Source organism: Oncorhynchus clarkii, chromosome 29 (assembly GCF_045791955.1).
Source record: "Oncorhynchus clarkii lewisi isolate Uvic-CL-2024 chromosome 29, UVic_Ocla_1.0, whole genome shotgun sequence".
Classification (NCBI taxonomy): domain Eukaryota; kingdom Metazoa; phylum Chordata; class Actinopteri; order Salmoniformes; family Salmonidae; genus Oncorhynchus; species Oncorhynchus clarkii.
The window spans coordinates 41,888,453-41,909,256 of NC_092175.1; the positions used below are offsets into that span (position 1 = coordinate 41,888,453).

Sequence of the window (20,804 nt, forward strand, 5' to 3'; positions counted from 1 at the left end):
AAGATCAACAAGCTTTGCTGTGGGAAATCTGGTTGCAATGGAGGTAAGGTAACCTTAACCAACGTTATCATGAATTTGATCCAGTAGGACATCCAGGCTGTATCACATCCGGCCGTGATTGGGAGTCCCATAAAGGCGGCGCCCAATTGGCCCAGCGTCGTCCGGGTTTAGCCCGGGGTAGGCAGTCATTGGAAATAAGAATTTTGTTCTTAACTGACTTGCGTAGTTAAATAAAGTTTAAATAAAAAAAATAACATTAAAAACAATTCAAACATAAACCTGGTTGTCTCTGCCAGGAGGCTGACACTTGGCCGCAAGTGGGTCTTCCAGCAAGACGATAACCCCAAGAACACACACAAATCCACAAAGAAATGAGTTAATTGGCCACAAAATCAAGATTTTGCAATGGCCGTCTGTCCCCCGGACTTGAACCCATTTGAAAACCTGTGGTTTGAATGGAAGAGGGCAGTCCATATGCACAGACTGGATGATATCAAGGATCTGGAAAGATTCTGTATGGAGGAATGTTCTTAGATCCCTCCCAATGTGTTCTCCAATCTCATTATTTATTTATTTATTTAAAGTCTCAAGTGTCGTAATCCTGGATTTCCCTTATAAATCAGGGTTCGGGTCAGGGTTAGAGTTAGGGTCAAGTTGAGGGTCAGGGTTAGAGTGAGTGTACCTATTGCGTATTGCGTCTAGCTGTGTCTTCAGTTGGGTTTTGTGCTGCTCCAGGACATCCCTCAGAGGGACGGTCACATGCTCTCTGTGCTCTCCCTTTGTACATTCCAGACACATGGCGGTCTCACACGACTCGCAGTAGAACTCCATCACCTGCAGGGGGAGACAAACCACACTGCACCATTGTTTCCCAAGCACTTTAAGAGGTCCTGAACAGTCATTCTGAATCCCATGTAAAATAGCCTTTTCGACTACCAAAACCATCACCCATAACATTTTTGTTTCCGCTAGAAAAATGCTCCGAATTTTAGCAAATTTCTTTTTTCTCTCATGTCAAACTACCAGGAAGTCTGAAAAGACAATGAGTGGTGCGGAGAACTCACCTTGACTAGCAGTTCTTTGAAAATGCCTACGTCAAGCAACATGGACTCAGTGGGCAGTGTTGCGTCTCAAACAAATGCGCTGTTACGCAAAGAAACTCAAACAACGTTGGACATTGCATGCGACATCCAATCCTGTCATGGTTTCACAAATTATTTGTGAATTGTCAGCAATGTTTTTTTTTTCAAGCTAGCTAGCTAGCTAGTTCATCTTGGACAATTTTAGTTGAAAATGGACAGGGAGAAGTCTGGGTACACTTCATACATTAAATATACTGACTAACAGACCATTTTTGTTCATATAGCGTGACTGTCAATCATGAGAAGAAGTTTGTATTATACCTGCATCATAATGTATTATAATGTATTATACCTGCATCATAATGTATTATACCTGTATCATAATGTATTATACCTGTATCATAATGTATTATACCTGTATTATAATGTATTATACCTGTATTATAATGTATTATACCTGCATCATAATGTATTATACCTGTATTATAATGTATTATACCTGCATCATAATGTATTATACCTGCATCATAATGTATTATACCTGCATTATACCTGCATCATAATGTATTATACCTGCATCATAATGTATTATACCTGCATTATAATGTATTATACCTGCATCATAATGTATTATACCTGCATCATAATGTATTATACCTGCATCATAATGTATTATACCTGCATCATAATGTATTATACCTGCATTATACCTGCATCATAATGTATTATACCTGCATCATAATGTATTATACCTGCATCATAATGTATTATACCTGTATTATAATGTATTATACCTGCATTATAATGTATTATACCTGCATCATAATGTATTATACCTGCATCATAATGTATTATACCTGCATTATAATGCATTATACCTGTATTATAATGTATTATACCTGCATCATAATGTATTATACCTGCATTATAATGTATTATACCTGCATCATAATGTATTATACCTGCATCATAATGTATTATACCTGCATCATAATGTATTATACCTGCATTATAATGCATTATACCTGTATTATAATGTATTATACCTGCATCATAATGTATTATACCTGCATCATAATGTATTATACCTGCATCATAATGTATTATACCTGCATCATAATGTATTATACCTGCATCATAATGTATTATACCTGCATCATAATGCATTATACCTGCATCATAATGTATTATACCTGCATTATACCTGCATCATAATGTATTATACCTGCATTATAATGTATTATACCTGCATTATAATGTATTATACCTGTATTATAATGTATTATACCTGCATCATAATGTATTATACCTGCATTATAATGTATTATACCTGCATTATAATGTATTATACCTGCATCATAATGTATTATACCTGCATCATAATGTATTATACCTGCATCATACCTGCATCATAATGTATTATACCTGCATCATAATGTATTATACCTGCATCATAATGTATTATACCTGCATCATACCTGCATCATAATGTATTATACCTGCATTATACCTGCATCATAATGTATTATACCTGCATCATAATGTATTATACCTGCATCATAATGTATTATACCTGCATCATAATGTATTATACCTGCATCATAATGTATTATACCTGCATCATAATGTATTATACCTGCATCATAATGCATTATACCTGCATCATAATGTATTATACCTGCATCATAATGTATTATACCTGCATCATAATGTATTATACCTGCATCATAATGTATTATACCTGCATCATAATGCATTATACCTGCATCATAATGTATTATACCTGCATCATAATGTATTATACCTGCATCATAATGTATTATACCTGCATCATAATGTATTATACCTGCATCATAATGTATTATACCTGCATCATACCTGCATCATAATGTATTATACCTGCATTATAGTAGAGGGGTATTAGTGGTAGTAGAGGGGCATTAGTGGTAGTAGAGGGGTATTAGTGGTAGTAGGGGGGTATTAGTGGTAGTAGAGGGGTATTAGTGGCAGTAGAGGGGTATTAGTGGCAGTAGAGGAGTATTAGTGGCAGTAGAGGAGTATTAGTGGTAGTAGGGGGTAGTAGAGGGGTATTAGTGGTTGTAGTGGTTCTACTCTTCCTGCGGTCGACACAAAACATGAAACATGAAACATAATACAGAACTACAGCAATTTACAAAAGGCACGTGTAGCCTACATATCAATACATACACACAAACTGTCTAGGTCCAATAGGGGAGAGGCGTTGTGCCATGAGATGTTGCTTTATCTGTTTTTTTAAACCAGGTTTGATGTTCACTTGAGCATTCTGAGATGGAGGGGAGTTCCATGCACTAATGGCTCTATGTAATACTGTACGCTTTCTTGAATATGTTCTCAATTTTGCGACTTTGAAAAGACCCCTGGTTTCATATCTGTTTGCATGTGTGTGTGTCAGAGCTGTGTGTAAGTTGACTAAGCAAACAATTTAAAACACTTTAATGAAGTAGTGCAGTCAGTCTCTCATCAACTCTTAGCCAAGAGAGACTGGCATGCATGGTATTGATGTTAGCCCTCTGAAAACAGCAAAGAGCAATACGCGCTGCTCTGTTCTGGACCAGCTGCAGCTTAACTAGGTCTTTCCTTGCAGCTCTCAACCACACGACTGGACAATAATCAGGATAAAACAAAACTAGAGCAGGACTCGCTTTTTGGAGTGTGGTGTCAAAAAGGAGAGCGTGTATTTTTTACAGATAGACCTCTCCCCATCTTTACAACCATTGAATCTACAGTTGAAGTCGGAAGATTACATACACCTTAGCCAAATACATTTAAACTCAGTTTTTCACAATTCCTGACATTTATTCCGAGTAACAATCCCCTGTTTTAGGTCAGTTAGGATCACCACTTTATTTGAAGAATGTGAAATGTCAGAATAATAGTAGAGAGAATTATTTATTTAATCTTTTATTTCTTTCATCACATTCCCAGTGGGTCAGAAGTTTACATACACTCAATTGATATTTGGTAGCCTTGCCTTTAAATTGTTTAACTTGGGTCAAATATTTTGGGTAGCCTTCCACACGATTCACACAATGAATTGGGTCAATTTTTGCCCATTCCTCCTGACAGAGCTGGTGTAACTGAGTCAGGTTTGTAGGCCTCCTTGCTCGCACACGCTTTTTCAGTTCTGGCCACAGGTTTTCTATAGGATGAGGTCAGGGCTTTGTGATGGCCACTCCAATACTTTGACTTTGTTGTCCTTAAGCCATTTTCCCACAACTTTGGAAGTATTCATGGGGTCATTGTCCATTTGGAAGACCTATTTGCGACCAAGCTTTAACTTCCTGACTGATGTCTTGAGATGTTGATTCAATATATCCACGTACTTTTCTTCCTCATGAAGCCATCTATTTTGTGAAGTGCACCAGTCCCTCCTGCAGCAAAGCATCACCACAACATGATGCTGCCACCCCTGTGCTTCCCTGTTGGGATGGTGTTCTTCGGCTTGCAAGCATCCCCCTTTTCCCCTCAAACATAACAATGGTCATTATGGCCAAACAGTTCTATTTTTGTTTCATCAGACAAGAGGACATTTCTCCAAAAAAAGTACAGTCTTTGTCCCCATGTGCAGTTGCAAACCATAGTCTGGCTTTTATATGGCGGTGTTGGAGCAGTGTCTTCTTCCTTGCTGAGCGGTAATTCAGGCCATGTCGATATAGGACTCGTTTTACTGTTGGATACAGATACTTTGTACCTGTTTCCTCCAGCAGGTCCTTTGCTGTTGTTCTGGGATTGATTTGCACTTTTCGCACCAAAGTACGTTCATCTCTAGGAGACAGAATACGTCTCCTTCCTGAGCGGTATGACGGCTGCATGGTCCCATGGTGTTTATACTTGCATACTATTGTTTGTACAGATTAATGTGGTACCTTCAGGCATTTGGAGATTGCTCCCAAGGTTGAACCAGACTTGTGGAGGTCTACAATTTTTTTCTGAGGTCTTGGCTGATTTCTTTTGATTTTTCCATGATGTCAAGCAAAGAGGCACTGAGTTTGAGGGTAGGCCTTGAAATACATCCACAGGTACACCTCCAATTGACTCAAATTATGTCAGTTAGCCTATCAGAAGTTTCTAAAGCCATGACATAATTTTCTGGAATTTTCCAAGCTGTTTAAAGGCACAGTCAACTTAGTGTATGTACAGTGAATTATAAGTGAAATAATCTGTCTGTAAACAATTGTTGGAAACATTACTTGTGTCATGCACAAAGTAGATGTCCTAACCGACTTGCCAAAACTATAGTTTGTTAACAAGACATTTGTGGTGTAGTTGAAAACCAAGTTTTAATGACTCCAACCTAAGTGTATGTAAACTTCCGACTTCAACTGTATATGTTTTGACCATGACAGTTTACAATCTAAGGTAACACCAAGTAATTTAGTATCCTCAACTTGTTCAACAGCCACACCATTCATTACCAGATTCAGCTGAGGTCTAGAATTTAAGGAATAATTTGTACCGAATACAATGTTCTTAGTTTTAGAGATTACTGTTTAGTTTATTACTGACCACCCACTCCAAAACAGGCAGAAACTCATTGTTAAGGGTTTCAGCGACTTTATTAGCTGTGGTTGCTGTTGCGTATATGGTTGAGTCATCAGCATGCATGGACACACAGGCTTTGTTCAATGCCAGTGGTGGCAGGTCATTGGTAAAAATAGAAAAGAGTAGAGGGCCTCGAGAGCTACCCTGCGGTACACCACACTTTACATGTTTGACAATGGAGAAGCTTCCATTAAAGAAAACACTCTGAGTTCTATTGGATAGTTAGCTATGAATCCACGATATGGCTGAGGCAAAGCCATGACACATACGTTTCTCAACAACAGGTTATGGTCAATAATAGTAGTAGAGGGGTATTAGTGGTAGTATGGAGCTGTAGAGGGGTATTAGTGGTAGTATCAAAACAAATCAAATCAAATTTTATTTGTCACATACACATGGTTAGCAGATGTTAATGCGAGTGTAGCGAAATGCTTGTGCTTCTAGTTCCGACAATGCAGTAATAACCAACAAGTAATCTAACTAACAATTCCAAAACTACTGTCTTGTACACAGTGTAAGGGGATAAAGAATATGTACATAAGGATATATGAGTGAGTGATGGTACAGAGCAGCATAGGCAAGATACAGTAGATGGTATCGAGTACAGTATATACATATGAGATGAGTATGTAAACAAAGTGGCATAGTTAAAGTGGCTAGTGATACATGTATTACATAAGGATACAGTCGATGATATAGAGTACAGTATATACGTATGCATATGAGATGAATAATGTAGGGTAAGTAACATTATATAAGGTAGCATTGTTTAAAGTGGCTAGTGATATATTTACATAATTTCCCATCAATTCCCATTATTAAAGTGGCTGGAGTTGAGTCAGTGTCAGTGTGTTGGCAGCAGCCACTCAATGTTAGTGGTGGCTGTTTAACAGTCTGATGGCCTTGAGATAGAAGCTGTTTTTCAGTCTCTCGGTCCCAGCTTTGATGCACCTGTACTGACCTCGCCATCTGGATGATAGCGGGGTGAACAGGCAGTGGCTTGGGTGGTTGATGTCCTTGATGATCTTTATGGCCTTCCTGTGACATCGGGTGGTGTAGGTGTCCTGGAGGGCAGGTAGTTTGCCCCCGGTGATGTGTTGTGCAGACCTCACTACCCTCTGGAGAGCCTTACGGTTGAGGGCGGAGCAGTTGCCGTACCAGGGGGTGATACAGCCCGCCAGGATGCTCTCGATTGTGCATCTGTAGAAGTTTGTGAGTGCTTTTGGTGACAAGCCAAATTTCTAATGCCTACCCTCACCACCTGGGGGCGGCCCGTCAGGAAGTCCAGTACCCAGTTGCACAGGGCGGGGTCGAGACCCAGGGTCTCGAGCTTGATGACGAGCTTGGAGGGTACTATGGTGTTGAATGCCGAGCTGTAGTCAATGAACAGCATTAGGTAGTAGAGGGGTATTGGTGGTAGTAGCGGGCAGTAGAGGGATATTTGAGGTAGTAGAGGGGTATTTGAGGTAGTTGGGGTAGTAGAGGTATTCCTCTTGTCCAGATGGGTTAGGGCGGTGTGCAGTGTGGTTGAGATTGCATCGTCTGTGGACCTATTTGGGCGGTAAGCAAATTGGAGTGGGTCTAGGGTGTCAGGTAGGGTGGAGGTGATATGGTCCTTGACTAGTCTCTCAAAGCACTTCATGATGACGGAAGTGAGTGCTACGGGGCGGTAGTCGTTTAGCTCAGTTACCTTAGCTTTCTTGGGAACAGGAACAATGGTGGCCCTCTTGAAGCATGTGGGAACAGCAGACTTGTATAGGGATTGATTGAATATGTCCGTAAACACACCGGCCAGCTGGTCTGCGCATGCTCTGAGGGCGCGGCTGGGGATGCCGTCTGGGCCTGCAGCCTTGCGAGGGTTAACACGTTTAAATGTCTTACTCACCTCGGCTGCAGTGAAGGAGAGACCGCATGTTTTCGTTGCAGGCCGTGTCAGTGGCACTGTATTGTCCTCAAAGCGGGCAAAAAAGTTATTTAGTCTGCCTGGGAGCAGGACATCCTGGTCCGTGACTGGGCTGGATTTCTTCCTGTTGTCCGTGATTGACTGTAGACCCTGCCACATGCCTCTTGTGTCTGAGCCGTTGAATTGAGATTCTACTTTGTCTCTGTACTGACGCTTAGCTTGTTTGATAGCCTTGCGGAGGGAATAGCTGCACTGTTTGTATTCGGTCATGTTACCAGACACCTTGCCCTGATTAAAAGCAGTGGTTCGCGCTTTCAGTTTCACGCGAATGCTGCCATCAATCCACGGTTTCTGGTTAGGGAATGTTTTAATCGTTGCTATGGGAACGACATCTTCAACGCACGTTCTAATGAACTCGCACACCGAATCAGCGTATTCGTCAATGTTGTTGTCTGACGCAATACGAAACATGTCCCAGTCCACGTGGTGGAAGCAGTCTTGGAGTGTGGAGTCAGCTTGGTCGGACCAGCGTTGGACAGACCTCAGCGTGGGAGCCTCTTGTTTTAGTTTCTGTCTGTAGGCAGGGATCAACAAAATGGAGTCGTGGTCAGCTTTTCCGAAAGGGGGGCGGGGCAGGGCCTTATATGCATCGCGGAAGTTAGAGTAACAATGATCCAAGGTCTTTCCACCCCTGGTTGCGCAATCGATATGCTGATAAAATTTAGGGAGTCTTGTTTTCAGATTAGCCTTGTTAAAATCCCCAGCTACAATGAATGCAGCCTCCGGATAAATGGTTTCCAGTTTGCAAAGAGTCAAATAAAGTTCATTCAGAGCCATCGATGTGTCTGCTTGGGGGGGGATATATACGGCTGTGATTATAATCGAAGAGAATTCTCTTGGTAGATAATGCGGTCTACATTTGATTGTGAGGAATTCTAAATCAGGTGAACAGAAGGATTTGAGTTCCTGTATGTTTCTTTCATCACCCCATGTCACGTTAGTCATAAGGCATACGCCCCCGCCCCTCTTCTTACCAGAAAGATGTTTGTTTCTGTCTGCGCGATGCGTGGAGAAACCCGTTGGCTGCACCGCCTCGGATAGCGTCTCTCCAGTGAGCCACGTTTCCGTGAAGCAAAGAACGTTACAGTCTCTGATGTCCCTCTGGAATGCTACCCTTGCTCGGATTTCATCAACCTTGTTGTCAAGAGACTGGACATTGGCAAGAAGAATGCTAGGGAGTGGTGCACGGTGTGCCCGTCTCCGGAGTCTGACCAGAAGACCGCCTCGTTTCCCTCTTTTTCGGAGTTGTTTTTTTGGGTCGCTGCATGGAATCCACTCCGTTGTCCTGTTTGTAAGGCAGAACACAGGATCCGCGTCGCGAGAAACATATTCTTGGTCGTACTGATGGTGAGTTGATGCTGATCTTATATTCAGTAGTTCTTCTCGACTGTATGTAATGAAACCTAAGATGACCTGGGGTACTAATGTAAGAAATAACACGTAAAAAAACAAAAAACTGCATAGTTTCCTAGGAACGCGAAGCGAGGCGGCCATCTCTGTCGGCGCCGGAAGTATGGAGCTGTAGAGGGGTATTAGTGGAAGTAGAGGGGTATTAGGGGTAGTAGGGGGGTATTAGTGGAAGCAGAGGGGTATTAGTGGTAGTAGGGGGGTATTAGTGGTAGTAGAGGGGTATTAGTGGTAGTAGGGAGGTATTAGTGTTAGTAGAGGGGTATTAGTGGTAGTACTGGGCAGTAGAGGGGTATTAGTGGTAGTATGGAGCTGTAGAGGGGTATTAGTGGTAGTAGAGGGGTATTAGTGGTAGTAGGGGGGTATTAGTGGTAGTAGGGGGTAGTAGAGGGGTATTAGTGGTAGTAGAGAGGTATTAGTGGTAGTAGAGGGGTATTAGTGGTAGTAGGGGGTATTAGTGGTAGTAGAGGGGTATTAGTGGTAGTAGGGGGTGGTAGAGGGGTATTTGAGGTAGTAGAGGGGTATTTGAGGTAGTAGGGGTAGTAGAGGGCTATTAGTGGTATTTGAGGTAGTAGAGGGGTATTAGTGGTAGTAGAGGGGTATTGGTGGTAGTAGAGGGCAGTAGAGGGGTATTTGAGGTAGTTTGGGTAGTAGAGGGCTATTAGTGGTAGTAGAGGGGTATTGGTGGTAGTAGGGGTTAGTAGAGGGGTATTTGAGGTAGTTGGGGTAGTAGAGGGCTATTAGTGGTAGTTGGGGGTAGTAGAGGGGTATTAGTGGTAGTAGAGGGGTATTAGTGGTAGTAGAGGGGTATTGGTGGTAGTAGGGGGCAGTAGAGGGGTATTTGAGGTAGTAGAGGGGTATTAGTGGTAGTAGGGGGCAGTAGAGGGGTATTAGTGGTAGTAGAGGGGTATTAGAGGTAGTAGAGGGGTATTGGTGGTAGTAGTGGGCAGTAGAGGGATATTTGAGGTAGTAGAATGGTATTTGAGGTAGTTGGGGTAGTAGAGGGCTATTAGTGGTACTTGGGGGTAGTAGAGGGGTATTAGTGGTAGTTGGGGGTAGTAGAGGGGTATTTGGGGTAGTAGAAGGGTATTAGTGGTAGTTGGGGGTAGTAGAGGGGTATCAGTGGTAGTTGGGGGTAGTAGAGGGGTATTAGTGGTAGTAGGGTGTAGTAGAGGGGTATTTGAGGTAGTAGGGTGTAGTAGAGGGGTATTTGAGGTAGTAGAGGGTTATTTGAGGTAGGTGGGGTAGTAGAGGGGTATTAGTGGTAGTTGGGGGAAGTAGAGGGGTATTTGAGGTAGTAGAGGGGTAGTGGAGGGGTATTAGTGTTAGTAGAGGGTAGTAGAGGGGTATTAGTGGTAGTTGGGGGTAGTAGAGTGGTATTGGAGGTAGTTGGGGTAGTAGAGGGGTATTAGTGGTAGTAGGGGGTAGTAGAGGGGTATTAGTGGTAGTAGGGGGTAGTAGAGGGGTATTTGAGGTAGTAGAGGGGTATTAGTGGTAGTTGGGGTAGTAGAGGGGTATTTGAGGTAGTTGGGGTAGTAGAGGGGTATTAGTGGTAGTAGGAGGTAGTAGAGGGGTATTTGAGGTAGTTGGGGTAGTAGGGGGGTATTAGTGGTAGTAGAGGGGTATTAGTGGTAGTTGGGGGTAGTAGAGAGGTATCAGTGGTTGTAGGGGGTAGTAGAGGGGTATTAGTGGTTGTAGGGGGTAGTAGAGGGGTATTAGTGGTAGTTGGGGGTAGTAGAGGGTTATCAGTGGTTGTAGGGGGTAGTGGAGGGTAGTAGAGGGGTATTAGTGGTAGTAGGGGGTAGTAAGAGGGGTATTAGTGGTAATAGAGAGGTATTAGTGGTAGTAGAGGGGTATTAGTGGTAGTAGAGGGGTATCAGTGGTTGTAGGGGTAGTAGAGGGGTATCGGTGGTTGTAGGGGGTAGTAGGGGGTATCAGTGGTTGTAGGGGGTAGTAGAGGGGTGTCAGTGGTTGTAGGCGGTAGTAGAGGGGTGTCAGTGGTTGTAGGGGGTAGTAGAGGGGTATCAGTGGTTGTAGGGGGTAGTAGAGGGGTATTAATGGTAATAGAACCCTACCTTGCCCTCGTGGTTGGGGCAACAGAGGGGTTTTCCTGCAGCAGCAGCATTAACTGACTCCAGGACACTACAGGCTTCAAGCCTCGAACACTCTGGATCCCTCTGGAGGACCTGACCACAACACAATCAACATCGAGATGTCAACTTTATATGTACTTTTTTTTACATTTATTTTTTTACTGTTGCACATAGAAGACTGAAAAAAAATACCAGGAAATCAGCTCCAAATGATTTTAATTTATAAAATCTGTTCCCAAGTATTAGAGAGAGTAGAGAGACACATCTACGTAGTAGAGAGACACATTTACATTTGTATATTATCACAAGGTTAAACATTATTATGCTTTAGTAAAATATTATATCTGTTTGGGCTTCTTACAGTCATTTTTCAGTCTTCTAATTATATATAACTATGTCCCCCTCCCAACCCCCCCCCCCCCCCCGCCCCCCTCCCCCTCCCGATCATTACTTCGACTAAAGCTGTCCAATGAAAGCAGACACCACAACACAGTTAAAGATATGGACAGCAATTATCCCCGAATGCTAATCAATAAAAATGGCTGTAAAATTCACCGCTCTGTTTTCTGCTTGTTTACAGCTGGTCATGTCATAGGGGCCCGTTTTGTTACATCATCAACAGTAAGAATAAATGCGCTCTGTTCTAAAAACCCTGTCCCAACTCTCTTGCAGTGCATTATGGGAAACTAACCTGAAATCCAGACCTGTTTTATATATATTTAAACTTCTTGACTGGTACCCAGGCTATGACCTACCCACAACATAACACACCGCAATCAAACTTCAGACAACAAAAACAATAGATAGGCTCTACCTCTGACCACAACAACGAAAGAAGCCGTACCTCCATGAGGTTAGTGATGAAGAAGTTGTTCTGTAGAGCGGATACTCCTTTCTCTGGTAGGATGGACGTCTGTCGACACACAGGACACGACAACGTCAGAGACTCTGGAGGGATGTAGTTCTGTAAACAACTAGAGAGAGAGAAAGAGAGAGAGAGAGCGAGAGAGACAGAGAGAGAGAGAGAGAGAGAACAGATTTATGTTACAAATGATAACATTCTGCAACTGCTTTGGGACGTGTGTATTTGTTACATACTCATACCAAAAGAGCCTGAGCCAGACAACCGTCCTGTCAAACATAACAGAGAGAGAGAGAGAGAGAGAGAGAGAGAGACAGAGAGAGAGACTGAGAGAGAGAGAGAGAGAGAGAGAGACAGAGAGAGAGAGAGAGAGAGACAGAGAGAGAGAGAGAGACAGAGAGAGAGAGAGAGAGAGAGAGAGAGAGAGAGAGAGAGAGAGAGAGACAGAGAGAGACAGAGAGAGAGAGAGACATAGAGACAGAGAGAGAGAGAGACAGAGAGAGAGAGACAGAGAGAGAGAGAGACAGAGAGAAAGAGAGAGAGAGAGAGAGAGAGAGAGAAAGAACAGATTTCTGTTACAAATGTTAACATTCTGCAACTGCTTTGGGACGTGTGTATTTGTTACATACTCATACCAAAAGAGCCTGAGCCAGACAACCGTCCTGTCAAACATAACAGAGAGACAGAGAGAGAGGGGGGGGGAATATAGAGAGGGGAGAGAGAGAGAGAGAGAGGGTGGGGGGGATATAGAGAGGGGAGAGTTTGAAGTGTTTCATGGGACAGTACTTCTTTCTCTTTCCTTCTGTCACCTATTTCTCGCTCTCCTCCCTTTCATCCCCTGTCTCTTTTCATCCTGAAGACTACATCTGCCCAACGACACCTAAAATCTGCAGTGTGAGACACAGACAGACACCAGCTACAGACACCAGATACCGACATCTACAGACACCAGCTCTTTGCATCAACAGTAACCTAAAGTAAAGTAACTTTAAGTAACGTTTTGGGGTCGAATCCCCCGTTAAATTCAATCTATGTTCAATTTATGAATATTGTTGCACTCCTATACAGAGAAAAGTCAAATTAAACTGACTCAAATTGGAAGAAATTGAACCACTGATTGTTTTCCTCGTGTGTGTTTTTGAGTTTGCCTGTGTGCATGCGTGTGCCTGGTTGGTTATGTTGCCATGTTGGTACCAAGCCCTCCGACACCCCCAGCTCTCTTTCCTCCCTCCTCCATCTAAAAGCCTCTGCTAGAGGGGGTGTTTTGTTTCTGACAGAGAGAGAGGGAGAGAGAGAGGGGGACAGAGAGTGAAAGAGAAGGATAGAGAGAGCGGTAGAGAGAAAGATGGATAGAGGGATTTTAATCGTCTATGACTACCTTTCAACAATAGCCGTCTCTCAGATTGCTGAATGGTGTTGACAGGTCTTAAAACTCAGGAATGTACTTAGAAACTTGAATACCCTTTAGAACCGTTTGGAACCTTTTAGAACCTTTATAAGCTTTAAAACATGTTGAACCTTTAGAACCTTTAAAAGCTCTAGAACCTTTAGAAGCTTTATAACTTGTAGAAACTTTAGAAACGTTTAGAACCTTTTAGGACCTTTAAAACATTTAGAACCTTTAGAGGCTCTAGAACCTTTAGAAGCTCTAGAAGCTTTAGAAACTTTAGAAGCTTTGAAACCTTTAGAAGCTCTATACGCTCTAGAACCTTTTAAAACCTTTAGCAGCTTTAGAACGTTGAGAAGCTTTAGAAGCGTTTAAAACCTGTTGAACCTTTAGAACCTTTAGAAGCTTTAGAACATTTAGAAGCTCTATATGCTCTAGAACCTTTTAGAACCTTTAGAAGCTCTAGAACCTTTAGAAGTTCTAGAACCTTTAGAAGCTCTAGAACATTTAGAAGCTTTAGAACTTTTAAAAGCTCTATAACTTTTAGAAGCTCTAGAAGCTTTAGAACATTTAAAACCTTTAGAACCTTTTAGAACATGTAAAACCTTTAGAAGCTCTAGAAGCTTTAGAAGCTATAGAACCTTGAGAACCTTTAGAAGCTCTAGAACCTTTAGAAACTCTAGACGCTTTCAAACCTTTATAAGCTCTAGAAGCTTTAGAACCTGTTAAAACCTTTAGAAGCTATAGAAGCTTTAGAACCTTTAGAAGCTTTAAAAGCTCTAGAACCTTTAGAAGCTCTCGAAGCTTTAGAACATTTAGAAGCTTTCAAACTTTTAGAAGCTCTATAAGCTCTAGAAACTTTAGAAGCTTTAGAACCTTTAGAAGCTCTAGAAGCTTTAGAACCTTTTGAAGCTTTAGAACCTTTAGAAGCTCTAGAAGCTTTAGAAGCTTTTAAAACCTGTCGAAGCTTTAGAAGCTTTACAACCTTTAGAAGCTTTAGAACCTTTAGACACTCTAGAAGCTTTAGAAGCTTTAGAACCTTTAGAAGCTCTAGAAGCTTTAGAACCTTTTGAAGCTTTAGAACCTTTAGAAGCTCTAGAAGCTTTAGAAGCTTTTAAAACCTGTCGAATCTTTAGAAGCTTTACAACCTTTAGAAGCTTTAGAACCTTTTAGAATCTATCTATGTGATTACCACACTGAACACCTACAGCACCCGATGTCACAGGATGGACAAAAGATCATCAAGGACAACAACCACCCGAGCCACTGCCTGTTCACACCGCTACCATCCAGAAGGAGAGGTCAGTACAGGTGCATTAAAGCTGGGACCGAGAGACTGAAGTATAGCTTCTATCTCAAGGCCATCAGACTGTTAAACAGCCATCACTAACACATTAGAGGCTGCTGTCAACATAAAGACTTGAAATGACTGGCCACTTTAATAAACTGATCACTAGTCACTTTAATAATGCCACTTTAATCATGTTTACATATCTTACATTACTCATCTCATATGTACATACTGTATTTTATGTAATCTATCTATTTCATCTTGCCTATGTCGCTCTGACATCGCTCATCCATATATTTACATGTATATATTCTTATTCAATTAATTTACTTAGATTTATGTCTATTAGGTAGTTGTGGAATTGTTAGATTACTTGTTAGATATTACTGCGCTGTCGGAACTAGAAGCACAAGCATTTCGCTACACTCGCATTAACATCTGCTAACCATGTGTATGTGACCATTAACATCTGCTAACCATGTGTATGTGACCATTAACATCTGCTAACCATGTGACCAATAACATCTGCTAACCATGTGACCAATAACATCTGCTAACCATGTGTATGTGACCATTAACATCTGCTAACCATGTGACCAATAACATCTGCTAACCATGTGACCAATAACATCTGCTAGCCATGTGTATGTGACCATTAACATTTGCTAACCATGTGTATGTGACCATTAACATCTGCTAACCATGTGACCAATAACATATGTTAGCCATGTGTATGTGACCAATAACATCTGCTAACCATGTGACCAATAACATCTGCTAGCCATGTGTATGTGACCATTAACATCTGCTAACCATGTGTATGTGACCATTAACATCTGCTAACCATGTGACCAATAACATCTGCTAGCCATGTGTATGTGACCATTAACATCTGCTAACCATGTGACCAATAACATCTGCTAACCATGTGTATGTGACCAATAACATCTGCTAACCATGTGACCATTAACATCTGCTAACCATGTGTATGTGACCAATAACATCTGCTAACCATGTGACCAATAACATCTGCTAACCATGTGACCATTAACATCTGCTAACCATGTGTATGTGACCAATAACATCTGCTAACCATGTGACCAATAACATCTGCTAACCCTGTGTATGTGACCAATAACATCTGCTAACCATGTGACCATTAACATCTGCTAACCATGTGTATGTGACCAATAACATCTGCTAACCATGTGACCATTAACATCTGCTAACCATGTGTATGTGACCAATAACATCTGCTAACCATGTGACCATTAACATCTGCTAACCATGTGTATGTGACCAATAACATCTGCTAACCATGTGACCATTAACATCTGCTAACCATGTGTATGTGACCAATAACATCTGTTAACCATGTGTATGTGACCAATAACATCTGCTAACCATGTGACCATTAACATCTGCTAACCATGTGTATGTGACCATTAACATCTGCTAACCATGTGACCATTAACATCTGCTAACCATGTGTATGTGACCAATAACATCTGCTAACCCTGTGTATGTGACCAATAACATCTGCTAACCATGTGACCAATAACATCTGCTAACCATGTGTATGTGACCAATAACATCTGCTAACCATGTGACCATTAACATCTGCTAACCATGTGTATGTGACCAATAACATCTGCTAACCATGTGACCATTAACATCTGCTAACCATGTGTATGTGACCAATAACATCTGCTAACCATGTGACCATTAACATCTGCTAACCATGTGACCATTAACATCTGCTAACCATGTGACCATTAACATCTGCTAACCATGTGACCATTAACATCTACTAACCCTGTGTATGTGACCAATAACATCTGCTAACCCTGTGTATGTGACCAATAACATCTGTTAACCATGTGTATGTGACCAATAACATCTGCTAACCATGTGACCATTAACATCTGCTAACCATGTGACCATTAACATCTGCTAACCATGTGACCATTAACATCTGCTAACCATGTGACCAATAACATCTGCTAACCATGTGACCAATAACATCTGCTAACCATGTGACCAATAACATCTGCTAACCATGTGTATGTGACCAATAACATCTGCTAACCATGTGACCAATAACATCTGCTAACCATGTGACCAATAACATCTGCTAACCCTGTGTATGTGACCAATAACATCTGTTAACCATGTGTATGTGACCAATAACATCTGCTAACCATGTGACCAATAACATCTGCTAACCCTGTGTATGTGACCAATAACATCTGCTAACCATGTGTATGTGACCAATAACATCTGCTAACCATGTGACCAATAACATCTGCTAACCATGTGACCAATAACATCTGCTAACCCTGTGTATGTGACCAATAACATCTGCTAACCATGTGACCAATAACATCTGCTAACCATGTGTATGTGACCAATAACATCTGCTAACCATGTGACCATTAACATCTGCTAACCATGTGTATGTGACCAATAACATCTGCTAACCATGTGACCATTAACATCTGCCAACCATGTGTATGTGACCAATAACATCTGCTAACCATGTGACCATTAACATCTGCTAACCATGTGACCATTAACATCTGCTAACCATGTGACCATTAACATCTGCTAACCATGTGACCATTAACATCTACTAACCCTGTGTATGTGACCAATAACATCTGCTAACCCTGTGTATGTGACCAATAACATCTGTTAACCATGTGTATGTGACCAATAACATCTGCTAACCATGTGACCATTAACATCTGCTAACCATGTGACCATTAACATCTGCTAACCATGTGACCATTAACATCTGCTAACCATGTGACCAATAACATCTGCTAACCATGTGACCAATAACATCTGCTAACCATGTGACCAATAACATCTGCTAACCATGTGTATGTGACCAATAACATCTGCTAACCATGTGACCAATAACATCTGCTAACCATGTGACCAATAACATCTGCTAACCATGTGACCAATAACATCTGCTAACCATGTGACCATTAACATCTGCTAACCCTGTGTATGTGACCAATAACATCTGCTAACCCTGTGTATGTGACCAATAACATCTGTTAACCATGTGTATGTGACCAATAACATCTGCTAACCATGTGACCAATAACATCTGCTAACCATGTGACCATTAACATCTGCTAACCATGTGACCAATAACATCTGCTAACCATGTGACCAATAACATCTGCTAACCATTTGACCATTAACATCTGCTAACCATGTGACCATTAACATCTGCTAACCATGTGACCATTAACATCTGCTAACCATGTGACCATTAACATCTGCTAACCCTGTGTATGTGACAAATACGATTTGATTTGAGTTTGAGCTAACGGTAAGTAATTTAGTAGGGTAGGGTTTAGGGGTTAGGGTGGTTAGTGTGTATGAGTAGTGCTAGGGTGGTTAGCGTGTATAAGTTGGGTTAGAGTAGTGTTATGGTACTTTAGGGTTGTGGTAGTGGTTAGGGTATAGGATGTAGGGTGTAGTGGTTAAGGTATAGGATGTAGGGTGTAGTGGTTAGGTGTATGGTAGAGACTTACTTCTCACAGAAGGTGTGCAGGCAGGGCAGGACTTTAGGGTTGTGGTAGTGGTCCAGACAGATGCTGCAGACCAGGAACTGTTTGTCTATCTGCCGGACCACCGGGCTGGTGCCTCCTGTCTCCCGCTGCGCCATGGGAACAGACATTCACACACACAGCCAGCCACCGCCACTACACTTAACCTGCAGAGAGGGGGAGAGAGAGAGAGAGAGAGAGAGAGAGAGAGAGAGAGAGAGAGAGAGAGAGAGAGAGAGAGAGAGAGACAGAGACAGAGAGAGAGAGAGACAGACAGAGAGAGAGAGACAGAGAGAGAGAGAGATGTCTTTATTCATTTTGAACTTTTGGGAGTGTGATGCTTACTGTAAACGTTTTTACTGTTTATTAGAGAGAGAGAGAGAGCGAGAGAGAGAGAGATAGAGAGAGATAGAGAGAGAAAAAAATAATAATAATGGGCTACGGTCGAGGAGGAGCTTGAGTCTTATGAGGGGTTCGTGGCTCTGTTTAAATGCATTTTGGATCATCCCGCAGCGAGGTAGGTGAGCTTCAGCTGTTGGCTTCTAGGATTCGGAAACCATCACACCATGGAGCCCAATCACCAGGAAAACATCCCCTTCATCACCACAAGATCGTCCTCTGCCTGCTTCAGCACCATAACCCTACCATCTCATGGTCGAGGATGAGAATCACCGACTGGTCACTTGAATGTCAGAAGACCAGCTTTCCTGTCCAATGTTGTTCCACATCGGTTGAATGTCTCATGGTAGCCCTCCAGCTCAAAATCCCGGAGGAATATCATGATCAAAGGGAGGTATTCTCCAAGACTCTCGCTACCCGTCTCCCTCCTCATCACCCCTGGGACTGTGGCCATTGACCTGTTTTCCGGTGCTACACCTCCGCACCTCTACCCTCTGTCGGTGGCTGAGACCCAGCTCATGGAGGACTCATTCAAGAGGCCGTCCAACAGGGTTTCATCCGCAGGTCCATGTCTCCTGCATAGGCTGGTTTCTTCTTTGTGGCCAAGAAGGAAGGAGGATTACGCCCATGTATCGATTACGGTGGACTCAATGACATCACCACAAAGTATCGGTACCATCTCCCGCTGGTGCCGTCAGCCATCGAGCAGCTCCGCGGGGCCCGGTTCTTCACCAAACTGGGGGGGGGGGGGGGGGGGGGTAGAGACCCACTAAAATTGTATCCTTGTGGTTTCTTCTCCAAGAAACTGTCCACCAAAACAGAGGAATTACGACGTCAGTGACCGGGAGCTCTTGGCAGTGAAGTTGGCTTTAGAGTGGAGACACTGGCTGGAGGGCGCCAAGGAACCACTCGTCATCCTCACCGACCATCAGAACCTTGAGTACATACGGACAGCGAAGAGACTGAATCCACACCAAGCCAGGTGGGCCCTATTTTTCACCAGGTTCGACTTCACGCTGACCTATCGCCCAGGTTCAAAGAACACCACGACCGATGCCCTGTCCCGTATCTACGTTTCGGGAGAGGCTCCTGTCCAGAAGGCACACATAATCCCATCCTCGTCAGTCGCTTGTGGGCTTGTGGTTGTGAGTAGCAGTGGGCTTGTGGTTGTGAGTAGCAGTGGGCTTGTGGTTGTGAGTAGTGGTGGGGCCTGTGGTTGTGAGTAGCAATGGGCTTGTGGTTGTGAGTAGCAGTGGGCTTGTGGTTGTGAGTAGCAGTGGGCTTGTGGTTGTGAGTAGTGGTGGGGCCTGTGGTTGTGAGTAGTGGTGGGGCCTGTGGTTGTGAGTAGCAGTGGGCTTGTGGTTGTGAGTAGCAGTGGGCTTGTGGTTGTGAGTAGTGGTGGGGCCTGTGGTTGTGAGTAGCAGTGGGCTTGTGGTTGTGAGTAGTGGTGGGGCCTGTGGTTGTGAATAGCAGGGGGCCTGTGGTTGTGAATAGCAGGGGGCCTGTGGTTGTGAATAGCAGGGGGCATGTGGTTGTGAGTAGCAGGGGGCATGTGGTTGTGAGTATCAGTGGGCTTGTGGTTGTGAATAGCAGGGGGCCTGTGGTTGTGAATAGCAGGGGGCCTGTGGTTGTGAATAGCAGGGGGCATGTGGTTGTGAATAGCAGGGGGCCTGTGGTTGTGAATAGCAGGGGGCCTGTGGTTGTGAATAGCAGGGGGCCTGTGGTTGTGAATAGCAGGGGGCCTGTGGTTGTGAATAGCAGGGGGCATGTGGTTGTGAGTAGTGGTGGGGACTGTGGTTGTGAGTATCAGTGGGCTTGTGGTTGTGAATAGCAGGGGGCCTGTGGTTGTGAGTAGTGGTGGGGACTGTGGTTGTGAGTATCAGTGGGCTTGTGGTTGTGAATAGCAGGGGGCATGTGGTTGTGAGTAGCAGGGGGCATGTGGTTGTGAGTATCAGTGGGCTTGTGGTTGTGAATAGCAGGGGGCCTGTGGTTGTGAATAGCAGGGGGCCTGTGGTTGTGAATAGCAGGGGGCATGTGGTTGTGAATAGCAGGGGGCCTGTGGTTGTGAATAGCAGGGGGCATGTGGTTGTGAGTAGTGGTGGGGACTGTGGTTGTGAATAGTGGTGGGGCCTGTGGTTGTGAGTAGTGGTGGGGACTGTGGTTGTGA

At 43.1% G+C, this 20,804-nt stretch overlaps 1 protein-coding gene across 6 annotated transcripts in view; it reads right to left on the bottom strand.

The window, feature by feature from the left end:
- The window catches only part of LOC139388269 (tripartite motif containing 3b), a 146,145-nt gene that overhangs the window by 51,794 nt on the left and 73,547 nt on the right, over positions 1-20,804 (bottom strand). For all 6 annotated transcript variants that reach the window (XM_071134828.1, XM_071134827.1, XM_071134829.1 and 3 more), the window contains 4 exons: positions 18,224-18,405; positions 11,974-12,103; positions 11,112-11,222; positions 683-834 (listed from right to left, as the gene is read on the bottom strand). In XM_071134828.1, coding sequence (XP_070990929.1) covers positions 683-834; positions 11,112-11,222; positions 11,974-12,103; positions 18,224-18,369 — 539 coding nt within the window. In that variant the 5' untranslated portion in view covers positions 18,370-18,405. The remainder of the gene's footprint in view (positions 1-682; positions 835-11,111; positions 11,223-11,973; positions 12,104-18,223; positions 18,406-20,804) is intronic.